This window comes from Mustela putorius, unplaced genomic scaffold (genome assembly GCF_011764305.1).
Source record: "Mustela putorius furo isolate JIRA1106 unplaced genomic scaffold, ASM1176430v1.1 tig00000095_pilon_pilon_pilon, whole genome shotgun sequence".
NCBI classification, from domain to species: Eukaryota; Metazoa; Chordata; class Mammalia; order Carnivora; family Mustelidae; genus Mustela; species Mustela putorius.
The window spans coordinates 25,926,401-25,953,256 of record NW_025421280.1 but is presented as its reverse complement, the minus strand read 5'-3'; the positions used below and the strand labels follow the sequence as shown (position 1 = coordinate 25,953,256).

At 56.7% G+C, this 26,856-nt stretch overlaps 1 protein-coding gene across 5 annotated transcripts in view; it reads right to left on the bottom strand.

Moving 5' to 3' along the window:
* Positions 1-266: 266 nt before the first annotated feature.
* Positions 267-26,856, bottom strand: part of ZDHHC3 (zinc finger DHHC-type palmitoyltransferase 3) — a 53,134-nt gene continuing 26,544 nt past the window's right edge. For 2 of the 5 annotated variants that reach the window (XM_045080949.1, XM_045080956.1), the window contains exons 3-8: positions 21,610-21,734; positions 15,492-15,588; positions 14,751-14,832; positions 14,545-14,640; positions 10,424-10,554; positions 267-901 (exon numbers count right to left, since the gene is read on the bottom strand). In XM_045080949.1, the coding sequence (XP_044936884.1) occupies positions 644-901; positions 10,424-10,554; positions 14,545-14,640; positions 14,751-14,832; positions 15,492-15,588; positions 21,610-21,734 (789 nt within the window). In that variant the 3' untranslated portion in view covers positions 267-643. Of the gene's footprint in view, positions 902-6,257; positions 7,940-10,423; positions 10,555-14,544; positions 14,641-14,750; positions 14,833-15,491; positions 15,589-21,609; positions 21,735-26,856 lie in introns of those variants that run through there. The other 3 variants (XM_045080965.1, XM_004760825.3, XM_004760828.3) reach the window with 3 other exon arrangements.

Genomic DNA, 26,856 nt, shown 5'->3' with positions numbered 1-26,856 from the left:
GCGTGTGTGTGTGTGTGTGTGTGTGACTAGCCCGGTGCGGGGTCCTCCTCAGACTGAGCCGGACCCGCGCAGCCGCACCCGTCTCCTGGTTTTCACAGGCTCGGGGGAGCCTCTCCAGGGAGCAGCTGGGACGCGGCACCCTTTCCAGGCTGGTCTGCTCGGATGTGGGTGTCCTGCCCCGGGTCCCCAAGGCCAGCCCTGCTCTGTCCTTCCATCCTAACATCGTTCGGGCTCCGTCCATCCCCCAAAGAAGACAGACATCCCGAGAAAAGCCAAAGGCAAGTTCTTTTCCGCCCCTGCGCTGCTCCGCGCAGAGCTTTCATTGCTGGTGGGGCCGTGGCAGGTGCGGGGGGGCGCCCCGTCTCGGAAGGACACCCAGTCCTGCGCCGGGCAGACTCTTCTTGGACGGCCTCCGGGACTCTCTCCTCCTCCTGCTGCCCCCGTCCGCCCCTCACCAAGACCTGGCCCAACTTGGGGAGAGGAGGAGGGTGTACAGGGGATGGCCGTGGCCGCAAGCAGCCTGCGGGGATGGGTGGGGGGCTGGGGTGCAGGGCGGCACGTCCCAGCCACGCCGGGGCCACGACGCCCGCGTCCAGGTTGCCAGCGGCTTTCCAGTTTCTGGCCCCCCCCCGCCACGGCAGCTTCACTCATCTGTCACCTCCACGGAGTCCTCGTCCTTCCTCTCCTCTGACTGCTCCTCTGTGGTCTCCGTGTTGTCTGTTTCGGACAGCGAGGCCGCCTGCCGCACCCAGTCCCTGTCACTGAGAGGCTCTGGGTCGCAGGGTCCGGAGAAGGGGTTGAACCAGTTCAGGGAGAAGTCCCCACCAAAGGTCTCTTTCACTGACTTCCAGCTGCCCCTGCGCTCCCTGGGCTGGTGCTTTCGCTTGAGGCGCTCGATGCCCTGGGGGGACAACGGGATACAGAAGGTCAGCAGGGGTGATGGGGGATGCGGTAGGGACACAGCCGGACTGGGCCAGGTCAGGGCTGCGAAGCCCTGAGGGCCGGTGGGGCACGGGCAGGGTTGGAGGGAGCGGTGGGGAGCGGCACAGCAAGCGGGGGCCGGGGTCTGCCCAGCCTTGCCAGCCAGGCTGCTGCGGGGCCCAGGGCCGAGGACTAACCGCCCCTGAGAACACTAAGAAGACGAGCCCTCCCTGGGCATTTCTGGGCCACGCCCCCCAGCAGGTGCAGCAGACTCGGCATGAAGAAGGGGTGCAGGCAGTCAGGGGAGAGCGCAGGGTACAAACACGGGGGCCGCGGAAGCAGACTGTGTGCCCAGCATGCGGCGGGCAGCTGAGGGGGGCGCAGGGTCGCTGTGGGGGGGGCCCTGCTCCGGCGGCAGATGCGCCCCTGCTCCCAAGCTGCCCACTCACCTGTCTCTGGGCGTCTCAGCTGCCAGGCCACAGAAAGAGGGTGAGGGGAAAGGGGAGAAGCCCGCAGGAGTGAAAGGCATAGTCAGGTCAGCTCTCCAGACCACAGCCCCCTCCACAAAGGCTTCCAGCCCCACCCGGGCCCCTGCCTTCCTCCACCTCTGCTGGAAGCCAGAAGCCAGAAGCCAAGGGTTTGCGAGGCACGGCCACTGCTCATGCACACGACCCATTCCACCTCAGAACGACCTCTGAGGATCTCGTTCTGGGTTCTCTCTTCTTTGCCACACAAGAGCCTCCCGTAACTGGTACGATCCCTTCTGTTATGCAGAAAGAGAAATTGAGGCACACCCACAGACTGAGGCCTGCCCCAGCCTCCGGGCCAGTTCCTCTCCAGCACTCTCTCTTCCCATCTCATCTCAGAGATTTAAGTTTCTCGGTTCTTGAAAAAACCTGTCGTTTGACGAAGCTGATCTCAGGGTATCTCCTTGGAAGACACTAGTGACACAGGGCAGACCAGGGACGGAACCGGGTGGGTGTCACCTGAGCTGAATCACAGGTAACATCATCTCCGGGCTTTTCTTGCCCCGAACGCACACTCTTGATCTGATCGTTAGACCGGATACCTGGCCTCTGATCTTCGAGAGGGTCAAAGTCTGACCAACATGCTTCAGAAGCAGACACAGGCAATGGCTGTAGGCCAACGGCACGTGCTAAAGGGGTTGATTTTATGTTGTGTGAATTTCATCTCAATTAAAAAAAAGGGAGGAAAGACAAAGACGGAGGATTCACAGATTGGAGCAGACAACACGGATGGGACAAGCGAGGCAACGGGACAGACAAGGGTCTCGGTGGGGCACGTGGAGAAGCCGGAACAAAGCCCGTAGGTCTGTTAAGGGTCTCGCATCCATAGTTTCCCAGGTTTTTGTGTTTGTATTGTGTTTATATGAAACGGTTCCATGTTGAAAGGCTGACGGAGGCATACGCAGGAGCTCTCTGCGATTTCCGCCACTTTTTTGTTAAGTTGGAAATTATGTCACAATAACAGGTAAAAAAAAATAATCGGAGACACACAGATGTGAGCAAGAGAGTCTTGAACACTGAAGGACAACATGACAAGCTGGGAACAGTCGAGACACCCGCTCAGGATGGCTGAGTCTGCCGTTCTACAAAGTGTAACACAACTCAGCTCCGAGAAACGGTGTTGATACGGTTCTACGTCACCCTGGAAAATCCTGTCCACTGGCGACAAGGCGAGGAGGCCAGGGTAGTTGGACAGGACATCAAGGGACCTGCGGGTACCTTTGGGGATGGGGTCAGAGGTGATTTGTACTAATTTCTGCGGACTTCTTGCACGTCTCAAGCTTTTACCAATGAGCGGGTGTTACTGCCATGGTCAGAAGAGAAGAGCTGTTTCAGAAAACAGACCTTGCTGGCAACTCCTGAGGGAGCCTCTCCTAGGTCAAGGGCACCCGATGCTGTTGATGCCCATGGACCTGCTGAGCGGAAGCCACCGGGGCCACTGGAGACACTTGCTTTGGGGGATGTTGCATTCTCCTCCCAGGCAATGCTTTGCAGCCTGTTCGGAGAGGCTTCTGAAGCATGATTTCAGGGAAGCAGCGACATCCTCAGGAAGCAGGGCAGGCGACAGAGGGACACCCAGATTGACTGTGTGCACACTGGCTCAAAGCCATGATTGTGGGGTCCTCACAACCGCCCTGAGTGGAGGTGGCTGTTGGTACCGACAACTTGGCAAGCAGGAAAACAGAAGGGTCTGAGAGGCCACTATGGTGGCCAGAACTTGTTCTGCTGTTTGTTGGAACCCAGGTGAGAACTGGTCTCTGCCTTCTTTCTGCCCAGGGCGTTTTCAGTCCTCCCACGAATTCTCACTCTACCCGTGCTGATCACCAAGGCAGAGGAAAAAGCGGGGGAGGGAGATGAAGCAGACGAGCCCTCAGGACGACGGTGCTCCATGGCGAGCACTCATCGCGACACGCAGCCTCTTCACCAAACTCGTAAGAACATTCTAGATCAGAGCCCAGCCCGTCCACCAGATGAAGCTCCTGAGCAGGTTAAGTGGACAAACATCCGGGTCAACTCTGAGTCTGGACGAAGACAATATTCCAAACGCAAAGTCCTTCGGCGGGAGGTTTGCGGGGACAACAGTTAATACCCAGGGCAGGCCCAAGCGAGCAGAATGGTTGACTCCTGGGGAGGACGGCACGGCCGAGCCAACAGCTCTTGCAAGGGAGGGTGTGGCTGGGGGCTTCTGGGCCTCCCTCTGCCACAATGACACATGAGCTGTCATTTGCACGGGAACACACCAGAGTCCCCAGAATGAACGTACCAGGACGAGAGCTCCCGAGGGAGGCAGAGACCCCGAGCATAGGCTTTGTAAGGCCTCCTCTGAGACCCACGGAGCAAGAGCTCATTGTCCCCCTGCCCCTTCGACTCCCCACATCATCGGAGGGCGAAAGTCAGAGACGCTGCTGCCCATGCCGTGTCCCTCCTCCTTGGACAGCCAGAGAACATGCTCTCTTCATCTGCGTTTCACATCCTTTTACTCGACCCACAACAGGCAACACTTTTCCGTACAACTGTGCACCACAGCACAGTCTCATGAAATGATACTCTATAACTGTCACGCATTTCTATTTATTTATTTATTTTAAAGGTCACTTCTCACCAATGAGCTGGTCCCATGGATCAGAAGCTGTTGTAACCGTGGTTTGAAGAGGAGAGGTCTGGCAGTGCTAATGTTCATGGAAGCCATGCCGGGTGCCAGATGGCTTTGTCACAGCTACAGTCACGACTCTCATTTGACCCTCGCTATGACCTTGTGATTCAGACGGCCTCCCTGGTTTGACACGTGAGATCACGGAGGCTTAAGTCAGCTACTGCGCCAAGTCACACGTGAAGGAAGTCGCTGAGCAGGGATTTGAACCCGAGTCTGAGGGGGTCCAGAGCCTTGATGCCCGGTCACCAGGCTGCATAAGGTCAGCAGCAGAGTTTTGGGGCACCCTATGTCCACGTGTCGGAGCATGGGGCAAACACCCCTTCCTCCTTAGCTCCTGTGTGTGTGCGATTGGACCCCTGGAGTGACTGACTTGCTGGGGTGCTCACGGCGGTCGTGCCATCGAGAAGTTTTCTGAGGGAGAGGGCAGGGGAACGAAGCCTCCCCTGGGGACACAGCAGACTGGCCTGGGGCTGGCTTCCGTGTCACGGTGGAAGGTGGCTCGTGACTTTCTTGGCAGCTGAGCCCGGATGAGCAAAACTGGTCATTCCAGGCGTGTCACTTTGGTTCTTTGGAGACAAAGTATTCCTGAGAGGAAATGGTGTGACTAACAGGAGATGGAGCACCCGCATTGCTACCCAAACTCACTCTGGAGGCACGAAGTCACCAAGCCTGGGCACAGAGGCAGACATCTGCCCGGAGGGAGTGGCCTTTTGCATGTTCAGCCCGGTTGCTAGAAGCACCGTCTGAAGTCGATGGCTGGGAAGGAGTCACCTAATCCGGCTTGCCAGGTCGCCTTCCTTTCTCTTTCCCTGCCACGCTCCAGGGCCCACGCTCTGAAAGACCATGGCTGGCACGGGCTCATTGCCCAGAGGTGTACCCCCAGCACCAACCGGAGCCCCTGTGCCAAAGCCAAAAGCCTGGGCCACCCTGTGCAGAGAGACACGTCCTCTCTCCTCAGCCGTCTGGGAAGACTGGGGGCCCTCAGGGATGCCCACTTCTTTCTGTGTGGGTGGCAGGTCACCCCACTGCCGACAACAGCCCCATTCCTGGTCCCTGAGCTCCCCCAAAATGTCTCCCGTTCCAGTGAGAGGGAGCGAGGAAAGCCACAGGGAACCCCGGGGTTCTCCTATCTTCTGAGGGCATTTCCCTCTGGCTGAACAGAGGGAGACCCACACAGGATGTCTAAAGCAGCCTTGTTCCCTGGGAAGGACAGGCCTAGGACGCCAGGTTTAAATGATGCATTTCCAGGTTTAAATGATGAATTTCTATGTTTAGGACTCAATAGAAATAAAAAAAAAAAAACCAATACATTTTCAGCACCATCTACTGCCTTCCTCAGACATCCCATGGGGAAAAGAACTAACCTGGATCACTTAAAAAAAGAAAAATGCCTTGAGGATGGAGTGTTTGGAGGGCATCCCAAATATACAAAATATTCCCCCCCTGTCAGGAGGACCCAAGGGATGGCTTCTTGAGGGGCGGGAGCAGGCCAGAGCCTTCGAAACTGCGCTAGTCACTGAACAGCCACACTTCACACGCCTCAGCGAACTGTAGAAAGTGTGTGTGTGGGGGAGCCTGTGGGAAACAAACACTATGAACTCGATTTAAATACAGCATTAAAACAAAACAAAACAAAACACCAAATAGACGCTCCAGACCTCAGCCTTGACTTAGGGCGTCAAGAGCACAGGAGAGGCAAGTCGGGGCTGACTGCCTTGGGGAGGGTCGTGGAGGTCTCTGGTGACACGGGAGGGATGAAGACGAGCTCCTCACAGCGCTGGGACGGTCTGTGGAGGTTTCCAGTGCCTTCCTCCAGCTCGACACTGCTTTCTGCTGGGTCTGCAGAAGGAAACGGGTCCCTCCCTCCCGGGGCCCCAAGCTCCAGCAAACTCTGCGGACCGGAAGGCTTTTCTGTAACTGGGGATTCAGGCAGCAGAAGCCAGCGCGAGGCCGGGGGTGGCAGGGGTAGGCTCGGTCAAGGGCGGGCAGCTAACAGGTTCTTTAAAGACAGCGCAGCGGACGCCTCGGACACCTCGTTCAAGAGGAGGAGCAGAAACAAATAGGCTTGAGGAGCTCCGGAACAGAGGCCCCACGGCAGCCAGCACGGCTCGGCCTGAAGGCAGCGCTGTGAGAGAACACGGCTCAGTGACAACAGGTTTTGGAAAAATTTTATTGCATTTTGTTTCCATGTGGAAGCACGGACAGAAGTGAAAAGAGGCAGCATGTTCCACTGAACGGTTCATGGAAAAACCACACGGCGGCTCGGCGAGCTTCCTCCCTGTCCCGGACTGGGTTTCGTACATCTTACCCCGGCCACCGCCCCCAGCACAAGCTCAAAAAGGAGGTTTGTGGTGATCACTTACAAAAAACCAAATCCACGTGTACGGAGTCACAGATGGTCAGTCCTCCGACATCTGGGATTGCCGCCCTGGCCGGGCCCTCCCTGTCCCTGGGCCCCCTCAGCTCCCCCCTCTCTTCCGGCTTTCCTCTTGGAAGTGGGATTTCATTCGGGAAGTGCCAGGGGGACAGGGCAAGGCCACTCAGTCCCGCTAGTTCGAGCGGGGGGCGGGGGCCATCTGCTAGCTTTCAGAAATCTGGGGGCCGTGAGGGGACCCCTCACATCCCTGTCAGCCCCTGAGGCAGGGACAGCGGCCTCCCAGGTTAAAATACAGAGAAGATGTGGCTACGTGCGCATTCAGGTGTCCAAGACATCAGAGGGAACCCACTTGAGGGATTTACAAAAGGGGGCGGAGGGGGTTGAGGACAGGACGGCTGTGTGCTGGGGGCGGTGAGCGGTGTCACTCAGCGCGCCGGCCACCTGCGAGCAGGAGGGGGGAGCGGAGGGGAGGTGGTGCCAAGAGGAAGCCAACCTGACAAAGGAAACCTGAAACCGCACCGTTTGTTTTCTCCTTTTGACTGTGTAAGGCATTTTGAGCTGGAAAAACGTCTCTCCTTCATACTCTTCCGAATAATCCGCGGGAATATAATTGGTGATTCAGAATACAAATAAGACCCCCTTGATCCCACCCTCCCAAAAGTCACTCTGCACACCCCAAGCCCGTGGAGTACAAGGAGGCAAACCGTGTCCACACTGGGGGATGAGGCCGCTGTGCCAAGGGCCTTTCTTAGGGCTCCGGCCCATCCTGCCCGTCTCGCCACAAAGGGTAAGCATCCGTCTTCGGTGAAAACGTTTTAAGTCCTGTGGGGGCGCCTGCCACTGCCTCCTGGGCAGCGGGAGTTGGGGGGCCCCCCTGCCTCTCCTAAGTCTCCCCCACCAGGCGTCGGGGCCGGTGGTCCGTCCGTGCCCCAGCCCACGGCTCCCTCAGTTAGTAGAGGCGGGCCACCCGGGACAGCGCCCTCCACGTTAGTCAGGCCAGACAGACAGCAGAGAGGAAACCAGAGGCCAGAGAAGTGATTTTAAAAAAAGAAAAAAAAGAAAAAAAAAAAAAAAAGAGCAGCTTCGGTCACCAAAAAAATAGAAAGGATGATCTCTTAAAAATAAAAACATGGGGACATTTTTTTTTTCTCTGCAATGCTCAGCCATTTTTACTTGAGACATAAAAAAAAAGTTTTAGAGTAGTTGCTCTGCTTTTTTTCGATTTAAACATTCATGAGAACGGAGGGGGCGGTAGTGCTGTGATGTGGTTTGTGTCTGGGTGGCAATGCTGGTCAGGGTCCTTCAGACCACATACTGGTACGGGTCTGCCTTCCCTTGGTCTGGCGTGGCAAAGGGGCTGGCCCAGCCTAGAGAGAAGGGGTGGCCAAAAACGGCTTTCATGTTCATCCATTTTGTTTTTTTAGCCCATCTTCTCTCTTCCTTTTTCAATTGTTCTATTCCCTGAAAACAAGAACAATCATACTTTCAGTCAAGCTCTTTATTGCTGTGGTTTTTGGGGAAGGGCTGTCCATTAGCCTGAGGTGAATGGCGTCAGTGTTCCCTTTTAAAGCCGCAAACCTACCTACATCGTACATTTTCCTTCTCTTTCTCTCATAAAAAGTGTCAAAGGAAAAAAAATTTCATTTTTGAGGGGGTGGCGGGGGTGGGGGTATGTGGGCATATATTTACAAAGCCCCTCCAGGGAGGGAGGGGGAAAATGAGCAAATCCAGAGGCCGCCGAGCCTGGATTCCCACAGGCGTGTCGGGGTGTCTTGCTAAGTTTGAAGGCGCACCATGTGCGCACGCGGGGCAGTACAGAGGCGCTCCGGGCCTGGCGCTGGGCCTGGCTATGGTCCGGGGATGCTGTGAGGGCTTTGGTGCCAGAAGCCTCAGAGCCGGCAGGGGCTTGTGATCGTGAGAGCCAATGCTGGCCTTTAATTTGGGTAGGTTCAAGTTTGACACGACTATGACCACTTTGCAGACAAAAAAAAAAAAAAGGAACAAATGAAAGGACCCGCTCGGGCGCTGTTAGTCCCCCCAGCCTGGAGGTCAAGAAGCACCCGGCTCAGCGGGGTGGGCGAGGCTGACCTGAGAAGGTCCAACAGGAGTCAGAGACTGTGAGGGAAGAGAGAAGCCACCACAGAGGAGAAGGAAAGGGATTAGTATAGGTTAGAGGGGCTGCCTGGACAGAGAGCCAGCCCCGGGCATGGCAACGGTCTTCCTAGTGCTTCTCTGGGAAAAAGTGGGCCCAGAAGCCACGCTGGCGGGTGCCCAGAGCCTGGGCTGCTCCCCACGCCGAGTCTCACAGGAAAGGAGGCTGGTGAGGAAGCCTGTTCCCTCCCTTCTCCCCTCTTCTGATGGAGCTGGACAATGGGCAGGGCCCGAGGATGTGTCTTTGCTCGGAGAACAGGAGAGACGTGGCCTGGCAGGTGCCTGGCCGGGGGTCTGACTGCCCTGGTGTCTGGGGAGGAGGAGGAACGGGGAGGAGTAGGAGGGCTCAGCCGGACTCAAATCTCTGTTCAGGCCAGGGGGCTGGGAGGGTCCAGGCGGAGGGGAAGACGCGCTTTCTCCAGACGCACCCTTCCTTCTTTTCTGCTTTCCTTTCCAATACAACTCCCTTTAGGAAGGGGCCGGAAGGGGAAGAAGAGCCAGGACCAAGGGTGTGGGAGCTGTCCTTCTGGCTCCCCCAGACTGCAGGCTGTGTGGGGGCGCTGCAGGCAGCAGTGGGGGGGGGGCAGGGAGGGGGGGGGAATGACAGTCACCCTTGGGTTCCCTGTGGGTCTTAGGCAGAGAAGCTGGTCACACTTCCTGCTTGGACACACAGCCGGGTCTATACCATTGGCTACTGTTTTTACAGAAACTCTTGTGATGTTATTTCTTCTAGAAGATAAAGTTGCTGAGAGCCCCCCGAAACATTCTAAACCACTGGGAATTCCCACAGATCCAAGAGATGGTGTCCCAACAGCAGTGGCAAGGAGTCTGTCTCCCTACGAGCCTCCATCTGATGCGGACTGACCAGCAGCCCCTTTGATGCTGCTACCTGCCACCAGAGGGGAGCTTGGGAAGCCAGGAGGAGTGCCGGGAAGGGCCTGGGACCTCATGCCTCTGCTCCCCACAGGAGCTCAGTGCTGCCCCTTCCTCCTGGGGCCCCTCACCTGGAACCCAGAGCCAAAAAGGAAGAAAGGTCCATGTCACAGCAACAGACTGACCACCTGGAGGCTTTTGGACACTTAGGACAGACAGGTGGCCATGGCACCAGGGGAGTGGGCTCCAGTCCTGCCCCTGCCAGCAGCCTCGAAGTTCCCAGAGAAGGAGCTATGGGGAGGGTGGAGGTAGGGCTGGGGGGTGGAGGGGGAGGAAATGGGCGAGAACCAGAGCAGGACCAAGCGGCGGTACCTAGTGGGCAGGTGGGCGCCAGGGGCCCAGAGCTCTGGGATGCTTGAGGCAGACTCTCCTGACTCTGCCCTTGGGACCTACTCACAGAGTCACCTCCTCCAGGAAGCTGACCCTGCCCACTCCAGCTGGATTCAGGCACCGTTTGTCCATCATCCTCTCCCTAGGGCTGTAGTTCTCAGATGGGAAGCGTGGCCCTGTGCCCAGCAGAGCGCCTGACACAGCAGAGCGTGTCACACGGAGCCATCATGGGAGGACAGAAGGACTTCTGGCAAAGGGCACCCTTCACCGAGGCTGCTAGGCCCCGTTCCTGGTGTGACTTGCTATGCCGGCCCCAAGGAAAGACTCGTGTGTGTGTATGTGTGTGTGTGTGTATGTGTGTGTTTAAGTCCAGAGTTACTGCAAATGGGGGGACACGGCCGGCACACCTCCCTCCTGGGCCCGGCTGGCTGGGCTGCCAGGTCCGGCCCGCACGCAGCCCTCCCTGCAGCATCCGCCCTGGGACCCCCCTCAAGCCGCAGAGTGGAGGCGAGGGACAGGCCGCCCGCTTACCGTTTCGTCTGTGCAGATGGAGTGCACCTGCGTCCCGAACATCACGGAGGTGAAGATGAGGAAGAGCAGCCCCTCGAAACACAGCAGGATGAGGAGGATCACTGTCGTCGGCGGCGAGAAGGAGCTGCACTCTGCAAGAAGGGTCGTGTGGGACTTGGGGCTGTTGCCCCCTGCCCGCCACTCGACGTCCCCAGGGCCCCACTTGGCCTCCGGCCCTGCAGGACCTGGTTCCTCCCACGTGTGCCATGTGTCCTTGGCCCTGGCCCCGGCCGGCACCATCCAGCTGCGCCAGCACTCCCTCGGGGAGGCCCTTCTCCACAGGACAGGCCCTTGGGGCTTCCCCTCCGGACACCCCTTCACCCCTGCTCCTTCCCCGGCCAGTGTCTGTGCCCTGCTGCCAAGTACGGTGCCTGCACAAGGACCCAGAAAGGCTGCACCGCGTGAAGGCGTGAAGACAGAGAGAGCCCCCTCCCCTCAGAGAGCACAACACAGGCTGCACAGGTGGGGCGGCCTCAGGCTGGTTCTGGTTCGGCCACGAATTTCCTGGACATTCCTGCAGCTCTGTCTGCTTCTGGGGGACAGGAAAGGGCAGATCTGGAGGCGCACTCAGGGGTTTTGGGATTCGAAGTCTACGAGGGGGCAGTCTGGCTGCCGGGCCTGGCCCGGAGCTAGGGGTCAAACAAGCCCCTGGGGGAACCTCCCCCCCCACCGCCCCCAGGAGTGGCTGCTTTCGATCTCCCCACCTCTCTCAGAGCCCAGGCTGCCAGGGGTGTGTGTGTGAGACCTCAGACAAGTCCTTGTCCCCGTCCAGGCCTCCACCCCCTCCTCACAGAGCAGCGAGGTTTGACCAGATAGGTGCTTCTACTTTCAGCAGCAGCAGAAGCCTCTGTCTGGACTAAGTCTAAAATAGAAGGGCCCACGACGGGAGAGGAAAACTGAGGTGCCGCCGCAGACAGTGGGGGTGGGGGTGCCTGGGGGAATGGGGACGACACTGGGAGACGGGGGTCCCGGCCCGGCTTGTGGTGCATGTTTCTCGCTGCCCCAGGGCCCAGGCCTGCTGCCCTGGCCGGAGGGGTCCGATCAGGGACGGCAGTCCGGGCTTTCCTGGGCTTTGGGAACTTGGGGAATCTGGGGCTTCCTTGCTGCTTCCCTCGCGGGACCTTCAGAACCAGCCGGAGACACAGCGCTGCCACGATCCGGGTGGCGGGGGGAGCGACAGCCCGTCCAGACGCCTTTATCTCCTCACGCTGCACTCAGGGCGCAACATCGTCCACAGCGCTGTCCCTTCTGGCTTTCTTGGGGGCAGGGCCTGGCTGGGCTGGCCCCCTGGAGGCTCCGGGTGTGGCAGTCGCCTGGGCGCGGGGCCCGGTGGCGGGCAGGACGAGGGTTCCAGTCAGGCAGACACAACAAGGTGAGGATCCCGAAGCCAACCCCCCACCACGAGCTCTTGCTAAGATGCCCCCACTAATCTTCCGCGGCCCCTGCATCTTTCCCGCGCCGCACCCCGTGGCGTCCCATTTGCTCCTGTCCTGGCTTGCTGTCTGCCTTGCCCACCACACCTCTAGCCCTGGGAGGCCGGGGCTTTGCTCCCTGCTGTACAAGCCGTCTTGGAGCAGAGCCAGACAGCACGGGAGCATGGGCACACGGCTGGGGCTCTCCGAGCTGTAGTGTTCCCTTTCGCTGGGAGGCGCGGTTGACAAAGCGTGAGTACATCCGCACAGGCTGGCCCGGGCCCAGCATAAGCGCGCAGGTGGTTTCCATGGGATGGAGGCGCCTTGCTCCTTCCTTCCCCACCTCGGCTGCCCCGGGGCTGGAGCGGGAGGCAGAGCCTGGCACCGGGGTCCGCTCTCCGTCCTCACCCAGCCACTCGGATCCTTCCCGTCCTGGGCCGGCCCCAGGAGCTACGAATGGAGGTCGGGAGGCAGGAACCTGACCCAGGGAACGTAAACGAGCTAACTCCACCCTTCGTTACATCTCAACTCAAAGTGCTCTCATTCCATGGACACCCCTTCCCCTTCTTACACGAGCTGGATGCGAGGCCGCGCGTCCACGGCTGAGCAGTGATGGTGGTCACTGTCGCACTGGGCCAATCTCAGGCTTCTGTGCTGGGGACTGTCCTCCTAGCCTAGCGGCCACAGGCACTGCTGCCTCAAGCCTCTTCCCTCAGGAATCTTGACTGAAGACAACCGACAGTCCTCAGGGAGGACCCTAGGCCCTGGGGTCATTGAGGCAGGGCTGGACGAGCCCACTCCAGACCGGGGCTTGAATCACGGCCTTCTTCTTGTGAGCTTGGGGACTGGCTGAACCCCTATGCGCCCCAGCTGGCTCTCAGCGGGCAGTAATGACATGGCCCCTGACAGCTGTGGATCCAAAGACAGACACTTCTGCCTCATAGAGGGTCCAGAGCATTCTCGTCACTGCCTGAGTCTGTTAACCGGACAGCGGCAGGTGGAGGGAGCGACGGGCTTAGTAAACGTCCCGGTCTGACTGCGTTGCTAAGTTGCCAAGGCCCCATCTGGAGTTTGACTGGATCCTGGGGCCCTAGCAGGGTGTGTACCCTCGCAGAACTGTCACCAAGGAACGTGCTGGGGCCCTGCCTGGCTCTGCAGAATGGTCCGAAGGCAGAAATCCACCTGCCCCCTCCTCTTCTTCCCTACTCCCTGCCAGCTTGACCCTCCCCCTGGCTGGCTGCGTCCAGAACTGCAGGAGTCACGAAACCTGGGAAACACGGTGACACCGACTGAACTATGTCACCTGCAAAATTCATATGTGGGAGCCCCACCCACCGTGTGATGTTATTTGGAGATGGGGCCTTTGGGTGGAGATGAGGGTTCTGTGAGGTCAGGAGCTGGTGGGGGAGGGGTGGCCCATGACGTGGTGAGTGTCACATGAGCACACTGAGAAGCTGGCCGTCTGCGAGCCAGGCTGAGAGGCGGTCCCAGGGACCGAATCGGCTGGCACCGTGTTCCTGAATCTCCAGGCCTCCGGAACTGTGGCATTCCGACATGGCAGCGCAGGCTGACTGAGACTTGTGGGGTTCTCCTCCTTTGGTGGTGGCCCACCGAGGGAGGAGAGGCTGGTGGTGGCCAGCCTCTCCACGCCCAGCCAGGGGCTAAAGACCCCAACCTTCCCACGGCCTCCCCAGTTCTGGGGAACAAGAACAGCAAGCTGGTGCCCGAGAAGACATGAGGCACGGGAAGAGTGAAGTTCTGGAAGATGGTGCGATGAAGGGGACCCATCTGACGCTTTGGCTCAAGACACTTGTCTCACGGACGGAGTTTGTGTGCGAGATTCTCGTCTGGCCCGTGGCCTCTCTTAATTCCTCCAGCTTCTGTTAAGACTTTTTCTTCCTTCTTATTTTTTTTCTTCTTTAAAATCCTAAGACAGCATCGGTTTTCCCAGCATCTGTTTTTCCCCCAGGATTTGTGTGGCCTCCTGGCCAGAGCTCCTTCCTCAGTGTTTGCGCACGAAAGGGATAGCACGGAAGCAGAAAGAGCTGCTCTGCGATCTTAACAGGGATTGGTAGTGAAGCAGTTAAAAAACACCCACAGAGGGGCGCCTGGGTGGCTCAGTGGGTTAAAGCCTCTGCCTTCGGCTCAGGTCATGATCCCAGGGTCATGGGATCGAGCCCCGCATCGGGCTCTCTGCTCAGCGGGGAGCCTGCTTCCTCATCTCTCTCTGCCTGCTTCTCTGCCTACTTGTGATCTCTGTCTGTCAAATAAATAAATAAAATCTTTAAAAAAAAAAAAAAAACACCCACAGAGAAGGAAAGTTCAGGATGGATTTCTGTGAGATTGGAATGAAATGACTTTTGATTAAATGCCTCCTCCTCCTCTTCTCCTTCTTTTTTTTTTTTTTTTTAAAGTAGGCTCCCTGCCCAGCATGGAACCCGGCGTAGGGCTTGAACTCACGACCCTGAGATCAAGACCTGAGCTGAAATCAAGAGCCAGACACTCAACCGGATGAGCCGCCCAGACGCCCCTAAAGTGCCTTTTCTTAAAGACCAGGAGACAAAGGTTCTCTCCCTGACAAGGCTCCCGTGCCTGCAGGAGGAATGCACTCCCTGTGGCGGCCTGCCTTTCCCCTGGGCACGCTCAGGCTAGAGGGCCTCACGACTTTACCTGTGGAACTGACTTTAGGGGGCTGCTTTTTTTCATGAAGAGAGATTTGGGCCTCTGCTGTCCCTTCCCTGGTCAGTCCGTAGGCTTGCAGCAGATCTAATAAAATGGAGTTGGCCCCTGGCACCATGACACCAACCAAGAGCCCAGCCCACCTGGGTCGTACACTGGCCCCGGGAGCAGGAGGGGGGGCCCTGGCACATACTCACTTGTCCAGTCTTCTTCAAAGCAGTGCAGAAAGTGGAATCCCACCATGATGAGGGCGTGCAGGGAAATGAGAGCTATGTACATCTGAAACAGGAAAGCAGTGCAGACACCATTGTTGTGAGAACCTTCTGACCCTGCAGGCTCCCGAGACAGGGGGGTCAGGAACCCCCTGCCGGAACACTCACACAGGCTGAGGGCTGACTGGGAGAGCCAGATTCTCCTACCGGTCTCCCCCCGCCGGCTTGAGGACCGAGATGAGAGTACGTGGCAGAAGACACAAGACAGAAACAAGTGCCTGTCGCCAGGTGCGACCTGGGGTCTAGGTGGGCTGGGCGTGCTCCTGGCCGGTGGCTTCCCAGCACCTGACAACTCAGGGCGCTGACTGCCAAGGGCTCTTGCGGCTCTCTAACTAAATCTTCCTACCTACCCGCAGCTGAGGGAGGGCTTGGGGTCACCACCAAAATTGGCTTCTGGAACTGCTTATACCGGACACTTGGGGTGGGAGCCCCGCACATGGCCCTAGCTTAGAGCCGATGGACTTGAGCCGGTTTCCAGATGCTCAAGCAGAGGGCTTAGGAACAGCTGCTTGTTGAGTGAGCCCAGGGGCTCAATGGCAGGAAGGTGGAGGTCTCCACGGCCAGGCAGGATTCCGAACCGCAGCACAAAACACTGAGGGCCGAGAATTTCTGAAGGACGGAAGCGCTTGGCTACTCCACAGAAGGTGGGGCAGGACGAGGACTTACTGTAAACAGGACGAAGTACTTCTGGTTGTTCTCGCCGACACAGTTATTGACCCAGGGACAGTGGTGGTCCATCTTCCGAATACACCGCTTACAAACGCTGAAAGGCCCACAAGGCAGACCCTTAGGGGCTGTCCTCAGGGCAGCAGGGGCCCAGCCAAGCAGAGAACCCAGCCCCCCGCTTGGTCGGCTCCACACTTGGGGCCTCCTTGGGCACTACCCCACAATGGCTAGGGGTGTGGCAAGGGGCTTGGAAGGCAGGGTCAGTACCCCGAGGGTCCCACTCATTCCCAACAGGGGACAGTCACAAGGCCCCTTCTCTTGTTTGACGGGAAACAAGGTGGCACCGAGGGGCTGAACAGGAGGCTGGTCTCTGGCGGGACGGTAAGCCCCGAGCTGGTTTACTGTGAGGACAGAGCGCAGGGGCAGTTTACAGAGAACAGGTGCTCCCAGCTTCCTCCAAACACCCAGAACCCAAGGATGGGTGTCCCGTGGAAGGGCGGGGCTGACCACGGAGGGTGCTGGGAGAGGCAGAGAGGGCTCAAGGGCAGGATGTCCCGGGGGCAAGACTTTTCAGCTGGAAGGTAACAGCCACTTAGCTGCCAAAGCAGAATGTATTTAAGTGTTGACCAGAAATCCCATGAACTTGCAGACTGCTAACTTGTAATTGGACTCCTTTTGGGACTGAGGCTGTTTCAAGTTTACCTGACAGCAAACATCCCTGTTTGAAAGAAATAATCTGTAACAGGAGTGCAGACTCCTGGAGGCTTGAAAGCACCTACTCCCAAAACTTGGGTTTAGAAACACCCCTTTGCCAACCGATGGGCTCCCCGGAAATGGGTCCTGTCTCCATCTGTTAACACAGGCTCCTTGACATGATCTTGGGGCGTCTTGTTCAAAACAGTTCAAAATACCGTAAATAAAGCATTTTCTGTTTTTTTTTTTTAAATGTTTTACTTTTCTTTTCTTTCTTTTTTTTTTTTTTTTTTAAGATTTTATTTATTTATTTGACAGAGATCCCAAGTAGGCAGAGAGGCAGGCAGAGCGAGAGAGAGGGAAGCAGGCTCCCTGCAGAGCAGAGAGCCCGATGCGGGGCTCGATCCCAGGACCCTGAGATCATGACCCGAGCCGAAGGCAGCGGCCCAACCCACTGAGCCACCCAGGCGCCTCAAGCATTTTCTGTTTTGAAGGCACCTTCGCTCACGCCAGGTTTTCTTTCCACTAGTTCCCACAGCTAACTTTATCCCAGGTTCTGGGCCCCGGCGGGGGGACCCTGGCGGAAAGGGCTGTGTCGCGTTCCCGCATGGGGAGCTCACGTCTGCGGAGCTCTGGCAGGCTGCCTGTCTGGGCAGGGAAGGTGTGGGAGGAGCTCTTCTGGGAGTGAAGGCGAGCTGCTCCCCAGACTGCAGGCCAGGAAGCACAGACCACGGTGCAGGAGGGCCCCGCGGCGAGGCCACGGACGACTCAAAGCTTCGGGCTCATCTGCACCCCGAGGAGGACATGTGGCCTTTTCTGAGCAGGGTGTGACCTTAAGTGACAAGGTCGGCCTGGGCCTGCTGAGCTATCTTGGTCAGACTGGCCAGACTCGGGGCCCCGGGTTCCCCGTCCACAGCAAGTAAGTGTTGTAAGGACAAGGTGAGAACCGATTGTGGGGGCCTGGCCAGTCTCCACCCTGGTTCTCCTCTACGACTCTGAAGGTCCTCACTAGCATGGGGGGGATTGGGCACATCTCAGAGAGGCTGGCCCCGCTCTAGGATCTCCTGGGGAGCCAGGAGGGCAGGGGAGGAAAGAGGCATGAAAGGGACACAGAGGGCTATAAAGACAAAGTCGGGTATCCATCTCGCTCTCTGTGTGCATGTGTTACTAATTAAAAACGTACATATTATGTAGAATAGAGCTCTCAACTGATAACACTTGTTCCCAGGACAATTTTCAGAGTCCAGAGCAGAGAGTGGAGACGGGGCCACTCCCTGCATCCTGGGCCTCGGCCCCCAGGCCCCATGTTCCCACGACAGAGCCGCCTTGCACGGGCTACCTCCGCTCTGGTGTCTTCGTTCCCTCCCAACCAGGGGACCAAACTCCCAGGGGTAACACCCTCCCTGCCCCCGGTCCCCGAGCCCTTTCTCCTCCATCTGTGCCTCCTCTGCGTGGGATTCCTAGTGGGTGCCCTGAGGCAGAGTGCTCAGCAGTAGAGAGCACTTGGAGCTTCGGAAAGCCGCCTGACTTTCAAATTCTCAGGCAAATCCATCCTCTGCTCTCCTCCCAGCCTCTGAAGAGCCCCGGCGTGCACCCCAGGAAGAAAGTCTCACGACAGGCTACATGCTGCTGGGCGGCCACATCAGGACACGCCTCCTCCTCTTCCTCCAGGGAGCAGGGACAAGTGAGCACAGCTGCTGAGAGTGGCCAAAGTTGGCCCACTGTGCCCGGCTCCGAGTTTCCTGTCTGCAAAGACACGGAATGCCGAGGCCAACCCTCTTCCCTGGCACGCAGGATTGTTCAGAAGCTCCAGGGCCAAGCGGGGGTGCATGTGGGTGCGGAGTCCACCCATGAAGCGTGGCAAGAGGCCCTGATCTGAGGGGTCTTGCCCACGACTCACAAAACCACCAGCCTGAAAGGTTTGGCATTTGGGGTTTGGAGAACACCAAGGGTAAGGCCTGCCCAATGTCCCGCCCAGCTTCTTCGCCTTGGGCCCTTATCCATCCCTAGGAAGGAAAAATGTGGGCCTCCAACAACCCCGGATACCCCAGAGGAGTTCTTAGTCACCTCAGAGGCAGCCCTCTTCCCATTGCCCATGGCTGGGGACACAGCAGGCAGAGGGAGGGCCCTTTCGTTCTCTCCTCTCTGGGGCTCCTTGCTGCTCTTTCCTTCCTGTGTGCGCCAGCCCTTTCCTGGGACTCCTCTCGGGCACACCTCGCTGCCCCTTGTGCGAGCCGCCGTGCGCAGGTGCACTCCTGGGGTGTAGGCACCTGTAGACCTGGCAGTGCGTCCCAAGCCTGTGGGAAGAGTCACTGCAAAGATGGAACATCTTCCATGTAAGCATCTTTTGATGTCCCTGCCTTAGGGTTTCCTGAGCCCCTTCTGTGTTTTTAAATCAATGCTCGAGAGGAAGGCAATGCCCCTCTTCTCTGTTCCTCCAGGTTCCCTGCCATTTTTCAGGCCCCAAAGCACTTCCTTCAAAAGCCTGGTAGAGCCCAAGAAGCTCCTCGGCTCACATGCCCTGAGGCTCCTGGTTCTCAGCCCCAAAGTCGCTGGCGGAGGCCCTTGCCCAAGCGTGGGCGATAGCTCACCTTGGAAATACAGCTGTGTCCCTGAGGGCCTGCATCTCCCCCTACAGAGGCACTTACCAAACTGTATCGGGGTGGAAAGGTACATCTGCCCTGCCTCAGTGGGAGGCCCCAGGGTCAGGGTCAATGTCTAATCCACTGTTATGGCCCAGGACCAGGCCCAAGACCTCCTTAGCAAGGTGGGGGCCAAGTGCAGGCCATGAAGCTACAGATGGGGAAAGAGCAGGCCTGGGCTGTGGCTCCAGCGTGTCAGACTGGGACGCCTGGCAGGGCGCAAGCAGAGAACAAAGCAGGAGGACACTAGGTGGGCCACGTCCAGGTTTTCACCCCACACCTTCTGCAAAAATGGGTCTACCACATCCTGGGCCCAGCTCAGCAAGAATGCTGGGTAAGGAAGTCCGGTGTGGCAGAAAGAACACTGTTCTTGGATCCCCACGTTGGGCCCTGGGCAAAGCAACTTAGCTTCTCCGAACTATCCTCTGCAGAACTGGTCCTCATTTCCCAATTAGAGATGATGTAGGTAAAATGCTTTCAAAACAATATTAGCGCTACATAAATTTTATTGGTGGTCATGACCATGAAAGAGAAAACGCAAGAATTGGGCAGGGGCCCTAAGCAGTCTGTGATGGTCTCAGCCTCCATATGCATGTGTTTGCGGGGGCAGGCAGCAAGGGGAGGGGCATGAGGCTTTGCCAGGAGCACAGGTCTCCACCTTCTTGTGCAAGAGGAACCTAACTCTTAAGCCTAACACCTTCGCTGTCCACTTCAGCATGAATGGCTCCCTCTCTAGTGTTTCCACAGGCCTCCATGGTCCTGAACTGCCAAGATGAAAGCAGCCCGGGGTTCTGGAATGCCTCTCTATGGGGAGAAGACCCACGACACACCACTGGGCTGGAAGGAATACCCACGCATCCAGGGTCAGGGAGCATCTGCGGTACCCATCAGAGCTCAGGGAGTGGGTCTGATTAAATTCCATGGGGCTAAATTCCATGGGGCTCCGTCGGGAGGACAGGATCCCAAGAGCTGGGGGCATGCTCACGCACACAGACACGCGCCTTCACTCGAGCAGGGACAGGGACACCGACTCTCTCGAGCCAGTCTGCTCAAGCAGTCATCAACTTGGCTCTGTCTGCTGTGCTGGGAACTGTGCTTATCCCAAATTGTGGGTCCCCAGATGGTCTGGGCGGCCGCGAGCCCTCACAGAGGAGCAGTTGTCAGCACACACTTCCTGACGTGGAAGCAGGCGACACACAGGCATCCTCACTCGACTTCGTCTGAATCAGCAGCTCTTGTTTTGCTCAAACTGATTTGTTTACTAGCACTCAAGAATACCTCCCTCGGATCATCCCGGGGAGAAAGTCGAAGAGGAGGCGGTGAGCAAAATGCCAGGCAGTGGAGGCAGCCGAGGGAAGAGAACGAACCACTGTGGTCACCCAAAAGTTCTTTCCTGCAAAACCCGCGCCTCCCTGTTGCTGTTCCAGCCTCTAAACCCAACGCGCCCTGCCGCTCGCACATGCCTCCACTAACCAGTGGCTTCTGCTGGGGGAGCCAGCGATTCCCGTTGTTTAATGCTCACGGCAAGCCGCCAGGCAACAACTGCCTTTGCAGAGGACAGAGCTGAGCGCAGAGAGACGTGCTGCTGCCTGGTCTGAGGTCCCACAGTGTGGTGGGGTCCCTGCTGGCCTTCTAATGCTGCTGAACTCTCCAACTTCAAGGCAGGAGCCCATTCAGCATACTGGGCTGCCCAGAGTCAGGGAATGGGGAAGCACATAAGGAAATGGGGCCTCTTCATATAGGCGATGAAAACAGGTGGCAGAAAAAGCTAGACAGGTGGCTCCACCCCAGGCATGAGTAGCAAGCCCTGAATTCATCTGTAACCCAGATCTCAGAAGTGAACTGGCCCCACGCTGGGCTCAGCTTCTCTAAACTGCTGGAAACCCCACAGGAGACCGCAATTAGCACAGGCCCTGCTCAAGCCTCCTCAGGCCCTGTCCAAGGCTCCTCAGCTGTCACCCTCAAGAGAGGTCAGCTAGTTGGGGAGGTTGCCATCTCTGACAGAAAGACATACAATTCCATCAGGACACACAAGTCACCCCCAAACTGGAGTTCTAGTAGAGAGAGCCCTGGACTGGAGCCACAAACACTGGGCCCCATGCCTGTCTGTGGCACTCACCAGCTGTGTGAGCTTAGTGTGGCCCTCCTGGCTGCCCTCCCACTGCCAGAGTCTGAGCAAAGGACCAAGGAGCACCAAGGATAATTTAGCATTTAAAGTCCCCTTTAGAGTGATAAAATGCAGTTTTTAGCTAGATGTCTTCTCGCTGAGAAGACTCAAAACAATGAGGAAATCTGAAAATCAAAGGGAAAAGTCACCAGAGATGAGAGGAGGAAAAGCCTTTTTTGGCTGAACCCACAACTGTCACAACCTCTAGAAGTTCTATTTTAAAGAAACATTGCCCTTTAGGCACAGCCCCTTTCGTTTCCCTCTGAAAGTCGAGTGAGTAGGGCCCACCTCTTAAATGGGTCTAGTGCCGGACATTTAGAACGATTTTCCAAAGCTCTGTCTCCTGTGCCCTTAAAAAGTAATAAAGCTTTGAGGCAGGATGACAGGAACCCCTCAATTTTACAGACAGAGAGAGTCCAGGGCCTGGCAGGGTCTGTCGTGAGGGGCGGCAGAGTCAAGTCTTAGGACAGGTGTCCTGAGCCCAAACCAAATGCCCTTTCCAATCTGGGGAGCTCACGGAGATCGAGAGGGAGTCACAGTGGTCAGGTGCCCAGAGCAGGGGTGGGCACTGCTCCAGAGCATGTGAGAGGTGGGGGTTGTGGGGGGACATGGGTACCTGCAGTGGTGGGCTCGGTCAGGCTTGATGCTGCAGCATTTGGGACACTTGTACACCACCTGTCCGGGCTTCAGCTGTAAACTCTCGATGAATTCTTTAGTGGCATTTCCTTTGGGCACTGCTCCCTGTCAGAAAGAGGAGAGGCGTTCAGGGCTGGCCTAGGGCTTCCAGGAGTTCTGATGCTCCATGGTGGGGATGGTCACTTGGAAGCAACAACTACACACACGGACAGGACATTTTCACCCCAACGACAGGTGTGTTCAGGATTACGCCAACACTAAGGGACACTTATGGACCAAAAAATTTCCCTGAGGAAAATTAGTGTTTAAACTAGAATCAAGTTTTATTTATTTATTTATTTAAACCAATCCTATTGTTGTGAAGCATTGGTAATCTGTATTTGGTTCTTAAGAATCCAAAAGCAGCTGTGAACTACCGCCCTCAGATTTCTGACTTGCTTTTTGACCAGAACTGCCCTCCAATTCGCTATCCCGTCCTTTCCGTACTTTTTTTTAAAAAAAGATTTTATTTATTTGACACGGAAAGACACAGCGAGAGAGGGAACACAGGCAGTGGCAGAGGGAGAGGGAGAAGCAGGATTCCCACTGAGCAGGGAGCCTGACACGGGGCTCGATCCCAAGACCCTGGGATCATGACCTGAGCCAAAGGCAGATGCTTAACCGACTGAGCCACCCAGGTGCCCCTCCTTTTCATATGGTTGTGAATACTGTGCGTTTTGTTCTAACTCTCAACACCTTCGCGTGTCAGACCCCAAATGCCACGAGACTCTACCGGGGCTGGGTGCCCATCCGTGCAGACGGAAAACGGGCCGCATTTGGGCCTAAGCCAGGATGCAATAACCCATCTTCACCAGGAACCTACTTGGTGCTCAGGATGCGCTCCTGTGCTCACTGCTGTGGATTCAGAAATTGAACAAGGTCTCCGTCCCAGGAGGCTCCCGGTCTTTTGGGGGGTAACAACAGTTCTAGAAGACAGCTGTGCTGCAGAAGCACAGAAGAGCAGCTGCCAATTAGCCAACACAACCACAGAAGTTTTAAGAGGTGAGCGCTTTTTTTCATTTGTTCCTTTTTAAAGTAGGCTCCATGCCCAGCATGGAGCCCGACACGGGACTTGAACTCACAACCCCGAGATGAAGACCTGAGGTAAGATCAAGAGTTAGACACTTAACTGACTGAGCCACCCAGACGCCCCTCAAGAGGAAGGTCCCGAGGCATGCAGAGAGGTTTAAGAAGTGGACCTGAGGGAGAAAAGGGATTGTGGCCGGCGGAGGGGCGCAGAGAAAGACGAGAAGGTGAGAGCACGGCACACCTGGGGGACAGTGAGAAAATCGGCACAGTGGAGCCCGGGTATGCAGTGGCAGCAGAGAGGCAGGGCTGATGGGCAAGGGCCAGCTTGAGTAGAACGAACGCCAGGCCTAAAGGCTGGGACAGGAGTCCTCTTCGTGGGTCACCTAGAGCCCTCAGGGAGCATCTTGAGGACAAGAACTCAGTTGCCTATGCTGCGTGGATCACGTAAGAAGACGGAGAGAAGAAAATCCCACAGACCAGTTAGGAGGTTACTGTCAATGACCCAGGAAGTGAACACCGAGGGACGAGGGTGGGGGAGAAACATGGGGGAAATTCAGATCTAAACAAAAGGGGCAGGGAACCAGATGAATCCTGCGGTGGTGGAGAGGGTGTGAGGAGAGATGGTGAATGCGAACTGGTCTCCAGCTAGGATGGCTGGTCCATGGCAGTGCCTGCGAGGGTCTGACCAGACGCAGGTGCAGGTAACCTGCAGAAAGGGCTCAGGTCATGCTCGCCACAGAAACAGTGCTCAGCACAGGGCAGGGCAGTGGACTGAACGTTTGCGTCTCCCCCAGATTCACAGGCTAAATACCCTAGTGTGTGGTATTAGGGAGGTGGGGCCTCTGGGAGGTGATGCTCTGGGAGGGGTTCCACAAGGCGATTAGGTCACGGCTTAGCACCTTATAACCAGTCCTCTGAGAGCTCCCGCCTGCTTTCTGCCCCCTGAGGACAGAAGAAGACGGCTGTTTATGACCCAGGAAGTGGGCCCAGGCCAGACAAGGAAGCTGCCAGGACCTTGATCTCGGACTTCCCAGCCTCCAGAGCTGCAAAAAATAAATTCCTGCTGGTGAAAAGCCAGCCCGTCTCTGGCAGTCCCGAACAGACCGAGCCAGGTAGCCTGTATCCTTGGCCGTGCACGGGAGACAATGTGCAGCTTTAACAAGCTGTGGGTGCCCAGACTCTGAGGCAGAGCTGCCCTACAAGAACCGTCAGCCGTGGGGCCCAGACACCTGCATTTTCAAAAAAGCTCTTAGCAGGGCTGAGAACTACTATGACCAGAAGCTCCACGACTGGCTCTGCCTGGCTCAGCACCAGAGCCCGTAGCCTAGAAAAAGTCTATTGGGGGGCACCTGGGTGGCTCAGTGGGTTAAAGCCTCTGCCTTCGGCTCGGGTCGTGATCCCAGGGTCCTGGGACTGAGCCCCACATCGGGCTCTCTGTTCCGTGGGGAGCCTGTTTCCTCCTTTCTCTCTTTCTGCCTGTCTCTCTGCCTACTTGTGATCTCTGTTTGTCAAATAAATAAATAATTAAAAAAATATCTTATTTATTATTATTATTTTTAAATATTTTATTTATTTATTTGACAGACAGAGATCACAAGTAGGCAGAGAGGCAGGCAGAGAGAGAGGGGGGAGAAAGCAGGCTCCCTGCTGAGCAGAGAGCCGGATCTGGGGCTCGATCCCAGGACCCTGGGATCACGACCTGAGCCGAAGGCAGAGGCTTTAACCCACTGAGCCACCCAGGCACCCCTATTTATTTATTTGACAGAGAGAGATCACAAGCAGGCAGAGAGGCAGGCAGAGAAAGAGAGGAGGAGGCAGGCTCCCCGCGGAGCAGAGAACCTGATGTGGGGCTCGAGCCCGATGTGCGGCTCGATCCCAGGATCCCGGGATCACGACCTGAGCCGAAGGAAGAGGCTTTAACCCACTGAGCCACCCAGGCGCCCTAAATAAAAAAATCTTTTTTTTTTTTTAAAAAAAAAAGGTCTATCGGTTTCCAGCATGGGGTGAAAGCAGCAAAACAAGGAAGAAGAGAGCCAAGGGTGCCGGCCGCATGGCCCAGCTCCCTAGCGAGAACTGGGCCTAACTCTGGGTCAAGTCACAGTGTGGCATGGGACTGTTCCAGATCCCCACCCAAGGTTGAGGTGACACCAGGCTGCTCTCCTCAGTGGCAGCCATGAGCCACCACCATCGGCGAAGTTGACGTAACAGCCAAACGATAGAACTGGGCCCACGCCCAGGTCCCGAAGGGGCCCCTGGGGGTGGTTGGGGGGGACAGTGTGGCCATCTCAGGACTGACAGAGCATCTCCGGCCTTCCCAGAGTGGGGCTGACGGACTAGAACATGCCAAGGGAGGAGTTCCCAGGGTAGAAGAGATGAAAACTGAGTGGCAGAACCTTTCCTGCAAAGGAGAAATTCTGGGATAGGAGGAGCCACTGAAGAAACAGCGAGAACTCGAAATGCTAACAATACAAGGGAGCTGGAGTTGCATCTTTTGCTAAGAAAATGACTCACGGGGGACAAAGATTCTAGCTATGGAAACTGTGAAGACAAATCAATGAACTACCCTTGCCGAGAATCTACACCACACTGCGCGCTGTGCAAGTGTGAGGAAGTGACCGGGGCCTGGGTCACAAACAGCGGGTGGGGCGGGCCCCCAGGCACCCCGACACAGCAAGGAGGCTGAGCACCTAGTGGAAGCCATGGCCGCCGGTGCAACAGGAGCTGGGGGAGGCAGGAGGGCTGTGGGGACCCGGGAATGCCAGGAGGATCCCGGCGGCTGCAGCAGGAGAGAGGCAGCTGGGAAGGACACAGTCCAAGCAGTGGCCAGAGGTGGCCTGTGCAGGGGGTGCCGGGTAGCACAGGAGAGCCGGAGCAAGAGGGCATGGGGGAGGGGGTGTCTTCCTGGCAGGGGAAAAAAGATTCAGTATCCCAGTTCGATTATGGGAAGATTTTCAATTTGTCTCAAAGTGGCTCTGGGGTGCCTCTCTGGGGAGGCAACGAGTGCTTCCCTTTTCTCCCCGTCACCCCATCCCTCCTGTGGCTCTCTGCTGGGCTCCCCAACGTTCCCCTGCTGACCCCTGTCACCAGCTCTTTATCTGCTGTCACCTGCACTTTCCTGTCTCATCAAAGACCTGCTCGCGCCCGAGATGGGCAGCACGTGGCTGACTTCACTAGGAACAGTGCCGCGCTTCTCCACTGGTCCCCCTGCGGGCGACGGGGCAACAAACAGGACACGAGTAAATCCAAAGGACTGCTCGTCCACAGGAATGCTCTTCTCACTGGTGGAGGCTCAGGATTTTGAGTGGGACTGAGATGCGGTCCTGAGAGGAAACGTCTAGAAATGTGGATCCTGGCACCTGGACACTGTGGGCACCAAAGATGGTGAAAACTACACATGATTCAGGGTAACCATCCCCTCCGTGGTGGCGGGGAGGCTGGGAGGGAAGGAAGTGGAGTGGGGGTGGGGGGGGGGATACAAAGAGGTTAAACTGTCTTTATGATGTTTTATTTATGAGGTTGGAGGGGAGTGAAGACACTGTATCATCATATCATCGTGTTATCTTTTATACCCTTTAACCATCATTAACATTTTTTCTAAACATTCAAAAAAGTAGAAAAAAAATCTGGTCTGCAAAATGCAGTCAGGTCCCGGAAAAGCCTAAGATAAAAATTTTCTTTCTTTCTTTTTTAAAGATTTTATTTATTTATTGGAGGGGGGAGAGCACAAGCAGGGGGCAGGGCACAGGGAGAAGCAGGCTCCCCGCTGAGCAGGGAGGCCAACTCGGGGCTCCCAAGACCCTGGGATCGTGACCTGAAATCAAGGCAGACGCTTAACCGACTGAGCTACCCAGGTGTCCCTAAGATAAAAAAATTAAAAGCAAACAAACTTTGGTAGGCAAGGACTCTGTGGTATGTATAACGCCTTTCAGGATACACCTCCTGACATTAAACATGCTGTAAAAGTATACAGCTATTAATGCGGAGAACGTCTGTGACAGATCGTTGAAGGCAAATGTAGATTTCTAAACGGTATTTGGCATGTTAAGACATGCTCGTACAGAGTTGACACATAGACACTTGAGCAATGGAGGTGTTGGGACCCTTGCAGACACACCCACATTTAGCTCCTGACTCCCCCCAAACTAAACTACTAATAGCC